At 38.1% G+C, this 16,527-nt stretch overlaps 1 protein-coding gene across 1 annotated transcript in view; it reads left to right on the top strand.

Moving 5' to 3' along the window:
- The window catches only part of ccdc66 (coiled-coil domain containing 66), a 70,253-nt gene that overhangs the window by 27,205 nt on the left and 26,521 nt on the right, over window positions 1-16,527 (top strand). Inside the window, exons 6-10 of the mRNA XM_072280413.1 lie at window positions 719-837; window positions 2,674-2,816; window positions 4,777-4,950; window positions 6,437-6,568; window positions 7,889-8,154. Of these exons, the coding sequence (XP_072136514.1) occupies window positions 719-837; window positions 2,674-2,816; window positions 4,777-4,950; window positions 6,437-6,568; window positions 7,889-8,154 (834 nt within the window). The remainder of the gene's footprint in view (window positions 1-718; window positions 838-2,673; window positions 2,817-4,776; window positions 4,951-6,436; window positions 6,569-7,888; window positions 8,155-16,527) is intronic.

Below are 16,527 nucleotides of genomic sequence, written 5' to 3' on the forward strand. Positions count from 1 at the left end.
GCAGCTGCTGCACATATTGAAAACTACCCAGAACCCACAGTTTTTTTTTCCTGCCCTCCCTGTTAGGTATATTGGAAGCTGCTGTCTCCCCATCTTTGTTTCTCACCATATAGTAGTTCACGGTGCCAATGTCTATTAATAGCCTTTTTTTTTTTAAGCACTAATTCCATTTGCACTCTTGTTCCTTGGAATGCATGTTCAGTGTTAAAGATATTAGTCCAAAGGACATAGCTATAAAATAGCAACAAGGAACGGCAGTATATGGGTTTATAGGGTCTAAAAGAGGATTTTGTCAACTAGTGTTCCCATGTACCTGCTGCCTTTGTTCTTGACTGTAATAAGAGTTTTCAAGTTTGGACGATTCGGTGGTTCATTCCTATCCTGAGTGAATGAAATTATTTATCTGAGACCACTGTTATGCATGGCTACGTTTCTGTTCACTGAATACCTGGGGTAGTGGAGTAATTGTTCATGTACCGTGGGTTTACTTAATATGTGGTTATAGCCAGAGCATAACCATCTTTCAATTTTGTAACATTGAAGTATTATTTTTGTAGTAATTCCAGAACTTGAATTTGTTTGGATGTTACTTTCTGGGATTGCACACAACTAGTCAAATTACATTGGCCTACAAAAGCTAATTTCACTTAGTTTCAAATTGAACTGAAAATCTTTCATTAAAATGAGTGTCAAAAATTTTATTTTTATTTGTGAACAGCGAGACTTTGAGCAGTGCAATCAACCATACCAAAGATGGTCTTTTTGGAAACCTTGGGGAAAGAGAAAATGCAAAAGATCAACTGGAAGCCAAGAGAATCCAATGGAAGAAGGAATTGGGTACATGTTTTATGACTGAATATTTTTATTCATTTAGAAGAAGCGGTACATATTCTGTTTTAAGAATAACTTGAGGTATTCAGTGATTCTGAACAATATGGAAATGGATTATCAATGAATCAGATTCATTGTACTTTATCAATGGGATTGCTATTGAAATCCATATAGAGGTAAAATGTTGCTTTTGTTTCCCACTCTTAACAATCAATAAAAGATTCAATGTCATATATCTTGATATAAGTGAAGATTTAACCATGTATAAAGTCATAACTGGGTCTTATTTCTTTCAGTACTTTTAATTGACAGTTTGATGGTGGAAATAAAATTTTTATTTCTCTTCCCAGTTTCCTCCACAATGCATTTTCTGTCTCATCTATTTCATTCTCTATATGATTTTACATTGAATTTAATTTATCTTGTATTTCCTAGTTTCCTGTCAATGTGTCTCTGAGGAATTTTCAATCTAGTTGTTGAGATAGATCTTTTATTAATATTTGTTGTATCATTCTAGTATTGTTCTACTTGATCCAACATCTTCCCCCACCAACCCATTGAGTTCACAGATTTTTTTCTCTGTAGACCTCTTTATACACAATTCATAACCTTGGCTTTGGAGCTTGTTGCCTTTGGCATCTTTTTTTTCCCTCCTCTATGCCTCAGGCGCTTATAGTTGCATCCTGAAACTCTGAGCTGCCCTGCCTATGGTCTTTGTTTAGTGTAACATTACCTCTACAATAAATTAAAGTCCCCTCTGTTAAAACAAAATTCAAATTTCAGCTATCTTGTGTAACTTCAGAATCAGGTTTATTATCACTAACATACGTCATGAAATTTGTTGTTTTGAAGCAGCAGTACAGTACAATAACCAAAACTTGCTATAAATTTCAATAAGAATATAAAATAATAAATGTTGGGCCAAGAATAGAGCAAAATGTTGAGGGAGTGGCATGGATTCATGGACCATTCAGAAATTTAAAGGCAGAGGAGAAGAAGCTTTTCCTAGAATGTTGAGTCTTGGTCTTCAGGCTTTTGTATGACCTCCTTGATGGTAGTAATGAGAAGAAGATGTGTCCTGAATGATGAGGGTCCTTCATGAGGCATCGTCTTTGAAATATTCTTTGAGGATATTATCCATAATGATGCTGAGTTTACAGCCCCTCTGCAGGTTTCTCCAATCGAGTGCATTGGTGCCTCCAAATCAGACATTGATGCAACCCAGTCAGAATGTTCTCCATGGTACATCTGTAGAAATTTGCTAGTCTTCAATGATAATCAGATTTCCTCAAACTCCTAATGAAATATAGCATCTGGCATGACTTCTTTACAATTCAGTATGTTGGCCCCAGGACAGATGAGAAACATTGACACCCAGGAACTTGAAACTGCACTCAGGAACTTTTTTCTGCTATAAATAGGAATGGTCATGCTTTGTATGTTTGTTTTCTCTGTTTAGAGGTTGTAAATTAGGCATATTAATTGGATAATTTGTAGATATTTAATTAATACTTAAAATTTTAAGAATGGAATATTGAGCATAATTTTAAATATATTAAATATTTCCAGCACTAAGTCCACTGCCTTGGTGCGCAAAAAAAAATTCCCTTTTAATTAAAAAAGCAAAGTGGAAAGCGGATTTGAAAATAGAAGATAGTTAGGTTAGACAGTATTTGAGTAATGAGAAGTAGTTCATTTTAGGGGGATGACTTTTTATCAGAAATAAATTTTAAAAAATATATATTAAACCTTTGCCGTGGATTGAGTTTTGGAATCAATAATACTGTCAATAGAGCCGTTCGAAATAATTGACCATATTTTTGGGGTTTTGGATATCTTAAGATGAGCAGGTGGCTTTAAAGAAACAGCAACAAAAAAATAATGAAGCTGCAAAATATTTGGAATGGAATCCCTGGGGAAGACAGGGTACAGGGACGTCCATGCAATCCAACACAAAGAACATACTTGAAACCTTTAAAGGAGAGGTAAGGGTAAAAAATTTACTTAGATGTTTTCTTTCTTTCCTGCTTTTCTGCTTATTGTCTCTCCTTTGCTTCACTGATTTGCTTCCTCTTAATCTTTTTAGAGGATAAAAGTAATTTCTGCAATCTCATAATGCCACTGTTAATGTTTTGCAAATATTTAAGGCTTTCAATTGGTTGGGGTTGACCATGGATATTGTGTCCTCGCTGTCTATGCAAGCCAGGGCAGTACCGTATGGAGAGCAAGCTGTTTTTGCAAATTTCCAGATTCAGAAATTGTATGTTGCTAACTTTCATCCTTGGGTATTTTCCTTATTTTTTGTAAATAGTCTAATCTAGAATAGATAAATAGAAAGACTAGAAAATATTAGATTATTTATTTAAATAGTATTTCTTAGAACAACATATGAATCGTTTAAAAACATGGGTTCATTTAGGAAATTGTCAAGCTAAATTAATCTCTCAGCATTTAGATAGGTTGGATCCATGGATGTTAATATCCTGTTTAAAAAGTCAATATTTGCATATCTGTTTTATATGCTAATATTGATTGAATGCAAGCTCCAGTATCTTTGATAATCATTTGGTTATTTTCTCTTAAGTACTTCAAATATATGCAGTCCACACTCAGAGGCCACTTTATTAGGTACACCTGTACACCTTGTTAATGCAAATTTCCAATCAGCCAATCATGTGGCAGCAACTCAATGCATAAAAATAGTAGATATGGTCAAACGGTCCAGTTATTGTTCACACCAAACATCCGAATGGGAAAGAAATGTGATGTAAGTAACTTCGTCCGTGGAAGGATTGTTGGTGCCCAATGGGGTGGTTTGAGTATCTCAGAAAATGTTGATTTCCTGGTATTTTCACACAGAACAGTCTCTAGAGTTTACAGAGGATAATGTGGAAAAACAAAAATATTCAGTGAGCGACAGTTCTGTGAGCAAAACTGAGAGAGGTCAGAGGGGAATGGCCAGATTGGTTCAAGCTGACAGGAAGGCAACAGTGGTATGCAGAAGAGCATCTCTGAATGCACAACATGTCAAATTTTGAAGTGCATGAAGAGCAGCAAAAGACCACAAAAGTACACAGGTATAAATAGGTATAAGTAAATAGAAGGTACCTAATAAAATGGGCACTGAATGTATACACTGATTCTGTGTACTTGTATATCTACACACCCTTTTACAGTCTTGGATTTTCTTAAAACATTTCAGAGATAACTGAGTACTTCGGGTGTAACTTGATATAATGTAGGCAGCTGTATCTGTCAGATCTTGCACACATAAACGTTAATGACTCAGATTATTGGAATTTTTTTTGAAAAGTTACTGATGAGTAAGTCGTAACCAGGACAACTCTTTTCTTCAGTGTGTGTGTGTGTGTGTGTGTCTATGTGCTCATGAATGTGAGAATGGCAAAATTTGTCAACATACTAAGTATAAGAAGGCTAAATCTCGCTATTTCTTTTGGACTAGATTATCAGGAGAAAAAGAAATTCACAATTTTAGATCTGTTTGAAAGTGCAATCACTTGTGAAAATGTCATGAGTTTCAAGAGAATTGCAGAATTTATAAATTGAAGAACATAATAGCACAAGATTAAGTAGTTGAAGCAGTAATGAAATACTTTATGACTTAAATATAGTCTTCTGATAAGTACAAACTTTGGAATAGCAGCTGAACATTTGCCTTAGTTTTTTTCACTGAGCAAAACTTTTTAGTTGGAAATTATCAATAGGATTGGTGTGAAATATTTAGTGTGGACTCAGTGGGGCAAATCGCCTGTTTCTGTATGCTGTATCTCATTTAGTATTGCTGTCAAATCGCAAAAGAATGGTTCTTTCTGTGCAACCAACAACAGTAATATTATCCTTTTCAAATATTGTGCAGAAAGTAATGCTTTACATAAGGAGATCATAAAGTGTGGATTATTGCTTTTTTTCCCACTTTAATCCCAGGCAAGTGTATCTGTTACATCTGGCCACCATAATGATAGTCGAGTGATCAGCACTGCTCCAACTGTGACAAATACTTCAAAATCAAATGCTCCTTCAGATGGTCCGATTGGAAAAGCTTCTAGCTTTAGTTTTCCAGATTTGCCTGCTGCCATTCGTTCAGCCTTTGTCCTTGGGGTAAGAGTAGTTTTTCTACTTCTCTCCTTCATCTCAACCAAAATAACAATCGAGTAAAATTGGTATCTAATCCAGAAGAATTTTCATCGTGAGTGACATCGTGCTGTTAAAGTAGAAATGGACTGCGATCAATTTGGTCTAATAATCTAAGTTAATTATGGGCAACATTTTGAAACTGGGTGACTTTTGCTGATGTTAAGTTTTTGAATAAATACTTGATTCTTTATAATCATACTTTTCTTGAGGAATAGTATTGTATAGATAAAGGATTTACAGGCTGATCAATAGTCATCCTATGACTGTTGATCGCTCATTCTATGACTGCATTTACAGCACGTTAGTCCAATTTGATAAGACATTTTAATGGGTTAATATAATCTATACTGGGAAGAGCTGCAAGAAAACACACCAAATACAAGTTTTCTGCTAGATATCAATCAGGAAATCGTAGCTAGCATTCCATCTGTCAGGAATCATTCCAAACCTTACAATTAATGACAAGATAGAAGAAATCAAGATTAGCTTTATTTGTCATGCGTACATGGAAACATACAGTGAAATGTGTCATTTATGTCAATGACCAACATGGTCTGAAAATGTGCTGGGGGAAGCACACAGGTGTTGCATGCTTCTGCCACCAACACAGCATATCTGGATCTTACTAACTCTAACCCTTGTGTCTTTAAAATTTGGACCCATGCAGTCACGGAGAATATACAAACTCCTATCAGACACAGGCTGAATTGAACATGGGTCACTGGCGCTGTCAAAGCATTTCGCTACCATACCACTATTGTAGGATTATTGGGAGGCGGGTGAGTGGGGTTTGCAGACTGGTGCACCTAGGCAGACCCACTGACCTTAAGATGTTTTTAAGATGGTACTTAAGGTGTTACTTTTGTGCTACAGTATATTACTTATTGATATCTACATTGATTATATTTATCTGCTTAAGCATAATTATGCAGTGAAATAATTTTTAATCATGTATTTTGCATTGTGTATGACACTACCCTAAATCTACTGTGTGTGTGTGTATGTATGTGTGTATGTATATGTGTGTGTGTGTGTATATATATGTGTGTGTGTGTGTATATATAATACATACACACACACAAAATTATATATATATATTAAACAAGGGTACTGTTGTGTGTTTTTAAATCTATCAGAAATGTAACTTCCTGAAATGGCAATGTAGATTGATGCCGATATGCATCCTTTACTCTGTTCTAGTTTCCAGGCAACAAGATGCTACATTAAAGATTTATGCAATGTATGTGAAATGACGTTTCGTTAAACATCAGTACAAAAAATATAATATAGGATCATGCCAATTATCTCATTGCCTGAATAACTTCGGTTTAGTATTTTAAAATAATTAAATCAAAATAATTCATAAGGAAGATGATATTATCCATTTGTATAAATTTATTTAGTCTGTGAGAAGGAGTATCATTTTGAAGTGCTTTTGTTATCACAACAGGAATATTCACCCCAAGACCATCTTTTCAGTGCAATAAAACGTGAACAGCAAAAAAAGTGGCTCCAAGAGCTTGATAAGCAAAGAGAAGAAGAAAAAGAAAGGAAGCTGAAAGAAAAGTTAAAATATGCAGAGGTAATTTTTAATAATAGAATAATATAACTGGGCACAGACTGCCTCTGAATGTTGTTTCCTGACATGATGTATTGTGAACATGGCGTACTACTAGAATTTGCTTTTACTTGTTTAAATAGAAATTGTCTACTAGGCATGCAAACATGTAGAAAGTTTACATATTGTTTTCCCCCTCCAATAACTCTGGTTTCCGTATCGCCAATATTTCTAACCCAATATTATGTGATCAGTTTTGGTTTGATTTTGTCCTTTACACGCAAAATTTTTGTAATGCGTAATCATTTTGAAAGTTAGCTTTTAGTTGGGTGTTGGAGAGTTCAGTGCATTTTGAGACATATTGTTCCAATTTCCTTAGCAGCTTTGAGTAAGCAACAGGATCTAACATTAACTTAAAGCTTGGCAATGGTAGGGCCTCTTCCTTGCTTGGATCCATACAAAATTAATCAGGTTTATTATCATTGATATATGTCATGAAATTTGTAGTTATGCAGTAGCAGTACAATGCAAGACATTAAAATTACTATTTTCATGACAAAAATAAATAAATAGTGCAAAAGACATATAACGATGTTGTGTTAGTGGACTGTTCAGAAATCTGACAACAGAGTGGAAAATGCTGTTCTTTAAAGCACTGACTGTGGGCCTGTACCTCCTCACTGTTGGTACTAATGCAAAGAAATGTGTGGCAGCTAATGAGCTGAAGGCAGTCAAAATAGTAGAATGCTCTGATAGCAATGAAAATTGTATGCAGTTGTGGTCAAAAGCTTAGAAGGATGCATTAAGCTGGATAAGGTGCAAAAAAGATTAACAAGAATGTTACCAGGCTTGGAAGGCATGAATTATAAGGAAAGACAGAGTATATTGTGGCCTTTCTCCCTGTGAGGGGTGATTTTGTAGAGGTATATGAATTCACAGGAGATATAGAAATGGTGAATGGTTGCTGTCTTTTTCCTATGTGTACTAGCTCCTAAAACTAGAGTACTCTGATTTTGACGTGAGGGGAGATACGTAAGTATAAAGGGGACCTGAGAAGTAAGCTTTTCAGTGAGGGTAGTGGCCACGTGGAATGAGCTGCCAGAGAAATGGTGGAGGCATGTACAATTACAGTGTTTAAAAAGGCATTTAGACAGGTATATTGGAAGGAAAAACTGACATGAATATGGGCTCAGGTAGGCGTCTTGGTTAGCATGGTAAAGTTCAGCTCAGGGGGCACTTCCTAGGCTGTATAACTCTGACTAAATCACCAAGAGATCATCAAGGAATTGATTAAAACTTATTCTTTGTTTGCTGCCATGCCATTCTATTTATTCTGTTAATTAGGGTGATCATCATAGCAGATGGGCCATGCACTTCGACTCTTACCAGAAAAAAGCTCAGCAGCAAATTCCAGTTTCTGAAAATGTCCTTGGATCAACAATGGAAAAATTACCTACATCAGGGGATGGACAACCAGGGATTTTAAAAATTCAGCAGTGTCCTGCAGTGGCATCTCCTCTACCTGGTCAACACATCTCTTCTACTGGAGAAGATACGGGGTTCATGGTGGGTGACACGGGATCTGTTTTGTCCAACACACAGAAATCAAGGTTAGATTTAGCTGTTTTCTTCCTGTAAAAGGATGGATGTTTAACTTTTTCTTGCCAAATTGTATTCCATAAAATGTAATTTAAAACAAATAAGACAGTTTATTTTTAAGAACAAAATTGGAGTAATGAAATGGCAATGTCAGTTTTCACTGTTGAAATGTTTTTAATTTGTATTTAATGCCAGATGCTATGTATCCAATGGCAAAAGACTATCTTAACTCCCCAGAAGCTTGCTACCTTTTGCAAGGCACATGTCAGGAGTGTGAATTCTCTGAATTAGTGCAACTATAATTACACTTGAGAAATGGTTCATCTTTGATGTAGCAATACATTTGGCACCCAATTGTTCGCCCTAATTTTCTCAATATTGACTACAATTGTAGTGTAAATTACCTACGAAAAGTACTATACCAACTTATCAAGTTTTCTACTCAGTGTTTTCTAGTTTGGAGAAAGTGAGAACATCTGGGAAGTTTGAGGGTAGCAGCAACATGGAAATGTTGCTACTTAAAAGTTAACTTTCCCAATTCAGTTGACTTCAGTGTCACTTCAGATATTCAAATTCCGTACAATGAAATTTCACCACTGAGACCTGAAAAGTTCAAAGTGATTTCCCACTACTACCACTGGCACCTGGGGATGTGCAATAAATTCAGATTTTATCAACAATGCCTACACCGTGTAATTTTTTCTTAAACGTTGTGCAGATAATCAACAAATATGTTTTTTAGGTGTCCTATATCAGCACAGTCCCTGTACATGTCTGAAGTAGTGTAGGCTTGCCCATGGTTCTCAATCTGATCTTCAGTATGTTGACAACATCTCTAGGAAGAGGTGCAGTCGACGTTTCAGGCCGAGACCCTTCGTCAGGACTAACTGAAGGAAGAGTGAGTAACTCTTCCTTCAGTTAGTCCTGACGAAGGGTCTCGGCCTGAAACGTCGACTGCACCTCTTCCTAGAGATGCTGCCTGGCCTGCTGCGTTCACCAGCAACTTTGATGTGTGTTGCTTGAATTTCCAGCATCTGCAGAATTCCTGTTGTTTCAGTATGTTGACACTCTGTTTTAATCAGCTTCAACATTTCTGAGATGTACAAGCTGGGTTTAGGACTTGCATCACTGTGTGCTTCATTGTAAATGTCCAAACTGTTTCATGGTGCACAAAGGTTTCAATTTTGTTCAGTGGCCTTCTGTAGTTGTAAATGTATTTTATAAGTAATCACCATATGACCACAATGAAATGCTTGTGCTCAGGTGGCAGTATCCTTTTCTCCCAGTGTCACATATACTGAGAACATGTACTCAGACAACATTAAGTAATGTTTTGTTGAAGGGTCTTGAAAGATATTTATATACCAAAATTTCCAGTTGTAGTTTGTGTCCTGTGACCAGGAAGGTATGTATGAGAAGAAATAGTATTGGTGTTAGAAATTCCCAAGTAGTAAGACATACCTTGTGGCATGAGAACTCTCATATAACCATTTAATATAATATAAAATTAGTATATTTTGGGTTGCATGTATTCTGTGGTAAATGTATCATATTCTTTCTTCATGTTCAGAACTGGATCTCTTCTTTTGTGAAGAATAGAATTACCACATTTGCCAACACATAAAAAATGCTGGACGAAGGGTCTCGGCCCAAAACGTCGACTGCACCTCTTCCTATAGATGCTGCCTGGCCTGCTGCATTCACCAGCATTTTTTTATGTGTGTTGCTTGAATTTCCAGCATCTGCAGATTTCCTCATGTTTGCGTTAACACCTTGGCCTCCTGATTGCTACTTACAGCATCTACAGTACATCTGCGTTAAGAATTTTTGCTCTTTGGAATTTTTGTTCCTTCAACCCTACATAATTCACTTTCAATAGCTGCTGCAAAACATTTTGTCACCAAAAAAAATTACTGCTGATACTAATTAACACAAGACTATGATCTTCTTGTTGCTGGTAGATTATATATACATTTGCATTTTGGAAGCATGAAGTCTAACCCCAGCCAGGATTGATTATACTGGACAATAAAGATTTTGCTTCCTGAATACTTTTGGGTATATCTTATGAACTTTGGGCTACTGATCATGAAAATCACCAGGAAATCTCCCTAGCTCATACCATTTTATTGCAATCGCCTTTACTTGTAGTTCCAATTCATAATTCAAGTCAAATAAAATGTTGCCCATAATGTAAGCTGAAAAGTTTTCTATCTTGTCCATGCATGCCTGGGCATGCTTTGGGTTGCCAGCAACACCTACAACAATGGCATCTTTTTATTGATCCTTCAGTGTTAAGCCTGAAAGCTGTGCTGCTACACAATGGTAATGTCCACCCTTCAGTACCCTTCAGCTAGGGTTAGGCTTCATGCTTTCAATCAGGATAGCAATTGAGATTTTAAAGGCAGAATTTCACATCAGTTTCTCTAAGTTGAGAACCGACCAATCTGCAAGAGGCTATGTGTAAGAAGTACCTTTCAGTCAGGTCCATGTTCAAGATTTAAAAAGCTGAGCTTCGTGGCAGTTTTCTCTGAGTTAAGACTAAGACCATGAGATATAGGAGCAGAAGTAGGCCATTTGGCCATCCAATCATGGGTTGATCCAATTCTTCCAGTCATCCCCACTCCCCTGCCTTCTCCCTATACCTTTTGATGCCCTGGCTAATCAAGAACCTATCTATCTCTGCCTTAAAAGCACCCAATGACTTGGCCTCCACAGCTACTCATGACAACAAATTCCATAGATTTACCACTTGACTAAAGTAATTTTGGCTCTGACTTCACATGTCAGCCATGGTAGTTCAACAATCAATGTCAGAGGTGCATAAAAAGAGCTAGCTTTCAATGAGGACGGTAATCGAGATTTTAAAGGCAGGGCTTCATGGCAATTTCTCAGAGTTGAGGAGCAAGAGGGACTCATTAGAAAGGGCCAATAAAAATATCACAGGTGAAAGCGGAGCAGCCATTCTTTTCAGTGTGCCAGTGTTTAAAGTGGCTTTGGCTCATCAGGCTTGGGTGAGGTAAAGTATCTTGTAAGCTTTTCTCTTTCTGTTGTTATTTATTTATCCTGATCTGTAGGCCATCGTAGTTTAGTGAGAATGGCTCCAGGGGCAGTGTTTTGTACTTTGTGTGGGAGGTCTAGAAGACCTCCAGTTTCCTAGATAAACACATCTGCACAGGTGCACCAAGCTGCAGCTCGATGACCTTCAACTCATACAGGAGAATGAGGAGGTGATAGATACGAACTACAGAGAGGTAGTCACCCCTAGATTGCAGGGGACAAGTAACTGGGTGACTCAAGAGAAGGAGAGAAAATCCACAGCTAGTGCAGAGAACACTTGTGGCCATTCCCCTCAATAATAATTCTACAACTTTAGATACTATTGAGGGGGACAATTTACCGGGGGGGGGGGGGGGTCACAGTGACCGTCAGGCACTGAGTGGTGCAGTGGCTCAGAACAGCAGAGGTGAAGAGAGCTGCATGTTGTTAGGAGATTCCACAGTCAGAGGAATACAGACAAGCTTCTATAGGCACAATAGAGACACATGGATGGTATTTTACCTCCCTGGTGCCAGGATCAGGGTTGTCTCGAATTGTGTCCAAGGCATTCTCAAAGGCAAGTGTAAGCAGCCAGAGATCTTAGTACATATTCACACCAATGAAGTGAGGAAGTCTGAGAGATTTTAGGGAGCTAGGCAGAAAGCTGGGAAACAGAACCTCCAGGGTAGTAATCTCTGGAGTGCTGCCTACGCCATGTGCCAGTGAGGGTAAGAATAGGATGATTTGGCAGGTGAATGCATGGCTGAGGAACTGGTGCAGAGAGCAGGAGTTCAAATTTGTGGATCATTGGGATCACTTCTGGGGAAGGTATGACCTCTGCAAAAGGGACAGGTCACATCCGAACTAGAGGGAGTCCAATATCCTTGTTGACAGGTTAGCTAGAGTTGTTCAAGAGGGTTTAAACTTATTTGGCAGAGGGTTGGAACTAGAGTGATAGTGCTGAAAATGAGGTAGTTGATTTACAAACAGAGGCAATGTGTAGTGAGGAAAGACTGTTGATAGGGCAAAATTGCAGTCAACAGGACGAGTTGCAACATAAAAGGTAGACAAAATTGAAAAGAGTGAATACAGGACTGGAAGTGTTATATTTGAATGTGCGCAGTATATAGAGTAAGGTAGATGAATTTAGGTTAGGGGAATGGGCAAAGAAGTGGCAGATGGAACACAATGTTGGGAAGTGTATGGTCATGTACTTCAGTAGAAGAAATGAAAGGGTTCACTCTTTTCTAAATGGTGAGAAAATATGAAAAATTGAGTGCAGAGGGACTTGGGAGTCCTTGTGCAGGATTCCCTGAAGGTTAATTTGCAGGTTGATTCTGTGGTGAAGAAGACAAATGTGATGTTAGCATTCATTTCAAGGGGACTAGAATATAAAAGCAAGGATGTAATGTTGAGACTTTATTAAGCACTGGTGAGGCATCACTTGGAGTATTGTGAGCCATTCTGGGCCCCTTAAAAAGGATGTACTGAAACATCAGAGGGTTCAAACGAGGTTCACAAAAATGATTCCAGGATTGAATGGCTTGTCATATGAAGAACATTTGGTGACTTTGGGCCTGTATTAGAATTTCAGAAGAATGAGGGATGACCTAATTGAAACCTATCGAATTGTGAAAGGCATTGATCAAGTGGATGTGGAGAGGGTGTTTCGTATGGTGGGAGAGTTTAAGACCAGAGGACTCAGCCCTAGAGGGGCATCCTTTTAGAATGGAGATGAGGATGAATTTCTTTAGCCAGAGAGTGGTGAATCTGTGGAAATCTTTGCCACAAGTGGCTGTGGAAACCAAGTTTCAATGTATATTTAAGGCAGGGGTGGATGGATTCTTGATTGATCAGGGCATGAAGGGATATGGGGAGAAGGCAGGAGACTGGGGGTGAGAGGAAAATTGGACAAACCATGGTGAAATAGAACAGACTCGATGGGCCAAATGGTCTAATTCTCCTCCTATATCTTAGCAACTATACCATTAGCTTTGCAGTACGCTTGAAAGAAAACCACTGAAATTTAGAAGTCTTGTTGATATACATACAGTACAGCAACTACAACTGAAATATCTGTGGTGATCTGAAAGAAGTAACGCTGCTACTAGGAATGCAGCTCAGATATACTGAGTTCAGTTGTTTCATTTGCGAATGGGATAGCTGTGCTAACGAATCTCATTACATTAAAAAGGATAGGCCACTCCATAAGCAGTTGATTCCGAAGCATAAAAAATGTTGCACAGAAGCTACTTGTACTTATGAAAAATTTTGTGAATGCGATGAACAAGGAAGCTGAAGGATTTCGATATTTGAGACAGATGTTTCCCAGAATAAAAGATGCCGAGGTTAAGGAAGGCATTTTATGTTGGTCCACAAATCAAAGAGGTCATCAATGACAGATAATTTGAAGAACTTCTAGTGGGACTGGAGAAAATTGTATTGAAGGCATTCAAGGAAGTTCTTGGCAACTACAGAGGACCAAACTACGTGCAGCTAGTTGACAACATGCTTCAAGCATACAAAGCCATGAAGTGCAACGTGTCACTGAAGATTCATTTTCTGCATTCGCATTTGGCTGACTTCCCTGTGAATCTTGGCGCTGTCAGTGACGAGCGTGGTGAAAAGTTTCACTAGGACATTGTGGTCATGGAGAAACGGTATCAGGGTAACTGGAATCCATCAGTGCTAGCTGATTATTGTTGGGCACTTAAGCAAGAAACCTCAGACACTGCGTACAAACAAAAATCATCAACAAAACAATTTTAGCTTAGCTGAACTAATGCGAAGCGTCGGCACCATTATGCAATCAAATGCATTATAGTCAATACAAGTTACTTAACTGTTTCTCCAAATTCCTACATGATACAAGTAGAATGAAATTATATTTGTGTTCAGCTTCAAGTGGTCTATCATAATCACAAAAAAATTCTGATGAAACAACACTTCCAAAAAAAATTGCTGTCCACTGTTATCCTTGATTCATGTGGGTCTAATGTTCTTTCTGCTCCAGTCAATTCAATTGTGAGATTAAATTTATTATTGTTAATGATGCAATGCTTTAATTTGGAGGTTTGCCAAAGCACACTCTGTTCTCTTGTAAGCCTTTTGGAGAATACTTATTGTTCATTGTTTGTTGTTAAATACAAAATAGAACTAATTTAAATTTAGCTAATTTTGATCATTTGCCCAGACAAATATTTCCTTTTCATTTCAGAAGCTACCTTTGACATTAATCTTTTAACTGAAATATTGTGTATATATATTTGATTATGATTTCAACTCTTTTCAAACTTGTCCAACCCAATACTAAAATTTAAAGCTTAAAAATTTAACACTTTTAGCTTACTGCAACTGTCATAGAACATAGAAATCTACAGCAAATTACAGGCCCTTCAGCCCACAATGTTGTCTCAAACATGTAACCTATTCTAGAAACTACCTAGAATTTCCCTACCTCATAGCCCTCTATTTTTCAAAGCTCCATGTACCTATCTAAGAGTCTCTTAAAAGACCCTATTGTATTTGCCTCTACCACCTTCACTGGTAGTGCATTCCACACACCCACCACTCTCTGTGTGGAAAAGCTTACTTCTGTCATCGCCCTTGTACCTGCTTCTAAGCACCTTAAAATTATGCTCCCTCGTGTTAGCCATTTCTGGTTGGGAAAGAGCCTCTGTGACTATCTACACGATCAATGCCTATCATTATCTTATACACCTCTATCAGGTCACTTCTCATCCTCTGTCGCTTCAAGGAGAAAAGGCCAAGTATAGTCAACCTATTCTCGTAAGGCACACTTACAAGTCCAGTCAACATCCTTGTATATCTCCTCTGCACTCTCTCTATAGTGTCCACATCCTTCCTGTCATGAGGTGACCAGAAATTAACACAGTAATCCAAGTGAGGTCTAACTAAGGTCTTATATAATTGTAACATTACCTCACAGCTCTTGAACTCAATCCCACAGTTGGTGATGGTCAACACACCATACACCTTTTTAACAATGCTGTCAACCTGCACAACAGCTTTGAGTGTCCTATGGACATGGACCCCAAGATCTTTCAGATCCTCCACACTGCCAAGAGTCTTACCATTAATATTATATTCTGTCTTCAAATTTGACCTACCAAAATGAAGCACTTCACACTTATCTGGGTTGAACTCCATCTACCACTTCTCAGCCCAGTTCTGCATCCTATTGATATCCCGCTGTAGCCTCTGACAACCCTCCAGACCATCCACAAAGCCCCCCAACTTTTGTGTCATCAGCAGACTTACTAATCCATCCTTCTATTTCCTCATCCAGGTCATTTATTTAAAAAATCAGAAAGAGGAGGGGTCCCAGAACAGATCCCTGCACCGACACCATGCAGAATATGAACCATCTACACCACCCTTTGTCTTCTGTAGGCAAGCCAATTCTGAATTCACAAATCAAGATCTCCTTGGATCCCATGCCTTCTTACTTTCTGAATAAGCCTTGCATGGTGAATCTTATCAAATGCCTTACTGAAATCCATATACACTACATCCACTACTCTATCTTCATCAATGTGTTTTGTTAAATCCTTAAAGAATTCAATCGAGCTCTAGAGCGTGACCTGCCCTTGACAAAGCCATGCTGACTATCAGATTATGTATGTCCAAATGTTCGTAATTCCTGCTTCTCAGGATCATCTCCAGCAACTTGCCCACAACTGAAGTAAGACTCACTGATCTATAATTTCCTGGGATATCTCTCCTCCCTTTCTTGAATAAGGAAACAACGTTTACAACTCTCCAATCCTTGGGTACTTCTCCCGTCCCTATTGATGATGCAAAGATCATCACCAGAGGCTCAGCAATTTCCTCACTCGCTTTCCACAGTAGCCTGGGATATACCTCGTCTGGACCTGCCGACTTATCTAACTGAATACTTTTCAAAAGCTCCAGCACATCCTCTCCCTTAATGTCTATATGCTCAAGCATTTCAGTCTGCTGTAAGTCATCCCCACAATTGCCATGGTCCTACTTGGTGAATACTGAAGCAAATAAGTAGCTCCACTACCTCTCCAACTCCATGCACACGTTTTCACTATCACACCTGATTGGTCCTATCTTCTAGCTCTCCTAATTTCATTTTTAATCTCCTTCCTGGCAACCTTGTAATTTTCTAGAGCTCAAACAGTATCTGGTTTCTTGAACCTTTCGCAAGCTTTTCTTCTTAACTAGATTTTCTCATCCTTGTACAGCATGATTCTTGTACCCTACCATCCTTTCCCTGCTTCAATGGAACATACCTATGTAGAATGCCTGGATATTTGCCACATTTCTGCCGTGCATTTCCCTGAGTATATCTGCTC

This window comes from Mobula birostris, chromosome 16, assembly GCF_030028105.1.
Source record: "Mobula birostris isolate sMobBir1 chromosome 16, sMobBir1.hap1, whole genome shotgun sequence".
Lineage (NCBI taxonomy): Eukaryota > Metazoa > Chordata > Chondrichthyes > Myliobatiformes > Myliobatidae > Mobula > Mobula birostris.